The 5,044-nt window shown below is 39.3% G+C and overlaps 1 protein-coding gene across 1 annotated transcript in view; it reads right to left on the bottom strand.

The window, feature by feature from the left end:
- Positions 1 to 4,672, bottom strand: part of TMEM132C (transmembrane protein 132C) — a 51,894-nt gene extending 47,222 nt beyond the window's left edge. Inside the window, exon 1 of the mRNA XM_009079321.1 lies at positions 4,508 to 4,672. Within this exon, the coding sequence (XP_009077569.1) occupies positions 4,508 to 4,660 (153 nt within the window). The 5' untranslated portion in view covers positions 4,661 to 4,672. The remainder of the gene's footprint in view (positions 1 to 4,507) is intronic.
- Between the last annotated feature and the right edge of the window lie 372 nt (positions 4,673 to 5,044).

The raw sequence follows: 5,044 nt of genomic DNA, 5'->3' as shown, positions 1-5,044 counted from the left end.
TGTCAACACATTGAGTTCAGGATGCAAAGAAAGGTACTCACACCAAGCACTTCCTAAGGAACAACTTTCCACTGAGCAAAAAAAACATGTGTGGAATTGTACTGCCTAAGGAACAGCCAAAGAGAATCTCACCTACACATTATTGCTGGGTTTGCCAGGGTACTCTGCATAAAACCTCAGAACTTGGATTAACTATCAGTTCCATGAGAAAAAAGATGCTGTTGACATTAGTAGAAAGGCAGGATGTGTAGAAACAAATTATTACATCTTTAATGAGACCCATTGATACAGCTAGGATCACAGGCCGAGGAATTAAACCTGAAAGACCCACTGCAAGTTATTCTTAGTGTTATTTCAGAGAGGAAACACACATGGATGAGCAGCTTGCATGGCTTCCCATGGTGACAAATGACTTTTGGAGGAAGTTTAGTCTAGAACTCTCAGGACAGACTTCTAACATTTGGTTTGTGCTTCAACATATTTAAATATCTATATTTCGTGCAAGTCATAGTTAGAGATAAACTTCAGAGGGAGTTTATCCACCTGTGGAAGGACTAGTCCCATATACAGGGACCCACATGGTATTGCATAGATACTAAGCCATGGATTCCTCATCTTCCTCCCATGAAAATGTTTTCCTTTAATATTGATGTTGGCATCAAACAATGCACTTATACACAGGTTTTCTACCTTGTTCTACCCCAAAACATAACTTAATAATATTACAAATATGTATAATCCATCTAAAGCATGAAATCTCTTGTTGAATTTCCTAAAATATAGATTGTCTCATGCTGAACACAAACACAGAGACCTCTGCTGTGGGATTTGTGTGTGTGCACATACCACACGTGAAAAAATTGGGGTTTTTTTAATCAAGTGGCAAAATCAACAAAGTTGGCTACATTTGCTCATAACAGGATAGAAATTTGAGGAAAATTTGTGGAAAGTAACATAAGTAATGTTGGACACCTTAATTAGCTAGTTCAGAGGTTACTTGTGATTAAGTGAGGAGGTTTTCAAAAGCAGCTTAGCAGATAATTAATTAAATACCTATGAAAGCACTTTCCTAATTGATCCTGCAACAAGTAACATGAAATAAGAAAAGCCAGAACAGGGCACAACTCAGACAGCAGATTTTTCCTGTCAGCAGACAGTGGGACAAATTTTCTGTTTTGCCTTAAGAAATCTTTTCATTTTCTAAGATTTTTCCTGTCAGCAGACAGTGGGAAATATTTTCTATTTTGCCTTAAGAAATCTTTTTATTTTCTTCTTTAACTCTCCTGCTTGATGAATTTTACAGTCCCCAGTTTGTGTAACTGTCTCACAGTTGTTGTGATATAAGTGAGTCAAGAGATCCAGAGGAAGAATTGTGCACCTAAAAGAACATTAAGTAAAATTCTGGTATGTGAGAGTTAAAAAGCAACAAATGAGTTAGAATTACATTTTTTCTAACTTTTCTATCTCATTTTTCACTGCAAATGCCTTGAAAAGTGACATGTCCTCCAAAATTATGCAGATTGATTAACTTCTGAGTTCAGGAAAAAAATATATTTACCTCAAATTTACATGTCAATTTTTTTCTGGGAAAAAATTATCACACTGATTCTCAGCCCAGTAGTTTTGATGTCTCTTGCTGCTCTGATTTCACTGCAGTGTGCACTGTGTTGCTGTTTCTTCCTTGTGCACACTATTTAGCACAGAAGTTAGGCACATGGAATATGGATTCAACCAAAACCCCTCTCTTTTGACTACATGATGAATTTCCATTGATTTTTCAGCAGCTTTATCCTACCACTTGCTCCACTGATCCAAGCTCTTTTAAAATTTCAGGTTCAGTTCTTGCTGACAATGTCAATTCTTTAATCTCTTTCAAAATACCATAGCAACAATTGCATTAATCTTTTTGAAGACCACTTGGTTTTCATCTTGCTCCTGTTTTGTAACATAATCAGGCATAAGGCAATAAAAGATACATGATCTTTCTTGCTTCAGAACTTTGGAATGGCTCACATGAGACATGCTTTACTCTGAGTCTGAGATAACCTTTATGCTATACTCAAACCAAGCAAAAGTTTGTTGCTTTTATCCTTTAAAGCCTGACTAGGATGTCCATCAGACCAATGGCATAGACTCAATCAGATCCTACATCCCTTTGGGCTGCTCCTTCCTTGCTTTTGTTTTGGAGTCTTTAAAAATCTGGAATGAGGGACTTTTGGTGTTAGCAGTTTTGCTGTAAGAACATTCCATGCTTAAATCAACAAAATCTACTTTACCCTCCAGAGGATTATGAAACCTACTTGTTGATAAACACTGAGATCTGATTTCTGTGCACCATCATGTGCTGGTGCTTTGCAGTGTGTGGTTGAGATAAAGACTCTGGTCTGACTTCTCAGCAGATACAGCATCACCCTCTCCCTTTTCAGTGAGGCTCTTGTTTCTGAGCAGGAGAACTGCCAGGTAATCAGCTCAGCTGGAGATTAATGCCTAAATGAAGAAAGCACCCTGGCTGCCTATGCAGTGTTAGCTAACAGAAAACTCTGAAAATTCCCTTTATCTACTAATATCCTGCTAGCAAAGCCAATTTTACTTTGGTATCCCATCCAACTGGATTCTGCTAACACAGTATATTTTGGCTCCAGCTAAGTGTTATCACAAGGTCCAGAAATGTGATAAACAAACACAAGAAAGCTTTGCAAAGAGAAAGGTTTAATGATTTCATTGTTTGAACCCTGTGCACAACCCAGAGTGCCTAATGGTACATTTTATGAGCATAAAGGATCTTGCCTTACATGATTTATACAACCCTAAATTCATTCATTTAGACCTCTGTTCTTAAAGGAACTCTTGCAGGCAGATGGATTTTAATGTAGAATAGACACAAGTCTTCAAAAACCTTCTATGCAAGTGCAAAGGCATTACACCCTGACAGGAGATACTCAAATCTTGATTCCCTCAGATATGGAATACAGAGAAGAACCTGATGAGTTCTTTCATGAAATGAACAAGATGTGAAGTCTGCCAGTGGACAGATGTCTATTGTTTGGTATTGGAAGGCATCTATCTCAAAGAAAAATCTGACCAGAAAATCCTTCTTTATGCACATTCTCAAGCCTTCAGAGAAGATGCTCAAATATGTATTCCCTGTCCAACCTGACAGGTAATGAGGACAATTATTTCCCCCTCAGATCTGGAATGCAGTAGAGGTTTTCTGCTGACTTAACAGACTGTGGCTCAGGAAATTGCTGGGCATGACTTCATTTGATATGAGCAGCAGTTTTACTCTTCAAAGGGGAAGAATATATGGGAGACCAGGACTTCCAGGAAATAATACTCATCTAATTATCTGCTGAACACTCTGCAAAGAAAAGACTGCCAGAATTTCACCACCAAGAATATTACACAGGAGAGGCAAAATTCACAAGGATAGATATATCTATTCTTCCAAATCCTCAGCTCAAACACTGACTAATGGGATCATGTGCAGTTCCTCTATTAATTGTGACTTGGTCCTGTTCCAGGTAGCTGGAAGTTTTGTGCTTCTCCCTTTTCTGAGGTTCAACAGGACATCTGAAATAAATGCTCAGTGCTTATTTACCTGTGAGCATGGAAAAAGTCCTCAGTATCTACCAAATAAAACATCTCTCTAACAGCAGCACACCTGAGATGTTGGAGGCTCCAGTGAAATTTCTTGTTTGCTTGACTCAGAGCAGGAATTTAATCCTAGCTTATTCACTCACAGGAGAGAACCCTCACTGCTAAGTCTCAGTTCTTCCACTATTCCAGCCTTGCTTTGCAGTAGCAATTCCATCTTCACTAGGCCACTGGAAGTGAGTGATGTACAATTTCCACAAATCACTTTTGTGAGCTGTGTCAAGACAGGTAACAAGTACAATTTCCCAGGGAAGGAGGTAGCTCACAACTGGTGCTATAACACTGAGCAGAGCAAGTAGATTTTAACCCAAGGCATTTATCCACATCAAAGTCTGCACTTTATGTTTTTTAAAGGTGTTATTGAGGCTATTATTATTTTCTGGTCTTCCTTGAAACAAGAAGTTCATACACTATTAGGGAATCAGGTAGCAGAATTAGCATCAGCTTCAGCCTACTAAGGACTCAGCAACTTGGGCTTTAGCAGAGGATTGTCAAAGCTGTCTAAAGTTTCTCTACAGCTTGCAAGGTCTAGCCATGCAGTGGCAACTAGAAATGGGCAGGAAAATCTACTTGTCTTTGAGTTACCAGGTGGTAGCCTGGAAGAAATCGTGCATGCCAGAAATTCAGAGTTTAAATCTGAGAGACGTTTTTACATCACTTTCTTCTCAGCATCCCTTTCCTCTGTGGTAAGTTTATCAGAACTTTAATTGTGTGGTGTGTACAGATCATGAAACGAGGGCATGATTTTTGGCAGGTAGTGCCACAGAGCTATAAATGGGGAGGCAGAGCAAAGAGCACTTTTCTCACCCCATCCACAGATCAGAGAGAGCAACATGCTGAAACAGGTTCTTACCATTGCCAGTGGAACAATTCCAACCAGATCCTTCTGGCAGATGAAGATCTCAGACAAGGTGATGTCTGTTGTCCCCTTCCGAGGGTATTCCACCTGCCAGGTGATGGGCTGAGTTCCAGACAGGCTGCTGAAACTGGCAATTTCAAAGTTCATCTGCACGACCTCGTGGAATAAACTGTTACTCCTGAAAAGAGGAAAACAGGGAAAGGGAAGAGCTATTACATTTGCTGAAGAAGACAAATGGAGTGAATCATATTAGCTCCTGGAAAATGCAGCTATTTATATGCAGATATACCACAAGGCCTTTTCCAATCTACAACTACTTCAGAGCATACAGACTGGAATTATTCATTCAGGCTCAGCTGCTCTCACTATGAGCACTATGGAGGGATAAAATCCAGGCTATTGTAGCTGATGAAAGCAAAACATACTTATTCCATTGCGTGTTTTTTATGATTTTAGAAGTATGATTCAACCCTACTACAAGATGGATTTGACCCTGACCAACTAAAAGTCCAGTGCAGCTCATGAAGACTG

Source organism: Acanthisitta chloris, unplaced genomic scaffold, assembly GCF_000695815.1.
Source record: "Acanthisitta chloris isolate BGI_N310 unplaced genomic scaffold, ASM69581v1 scaffold11347, whole genome shotgun sequence".
NCBI classification, from domain to species: Eukaryota; Metazoa; Chordata; class Aves; order Passeriformes; family Acanthisittidae; genus Acanthisitta; species Acanthisitta chloris.
This window is presented reverse-complemented; position numbering and strand designations above follow the sequence as displayed.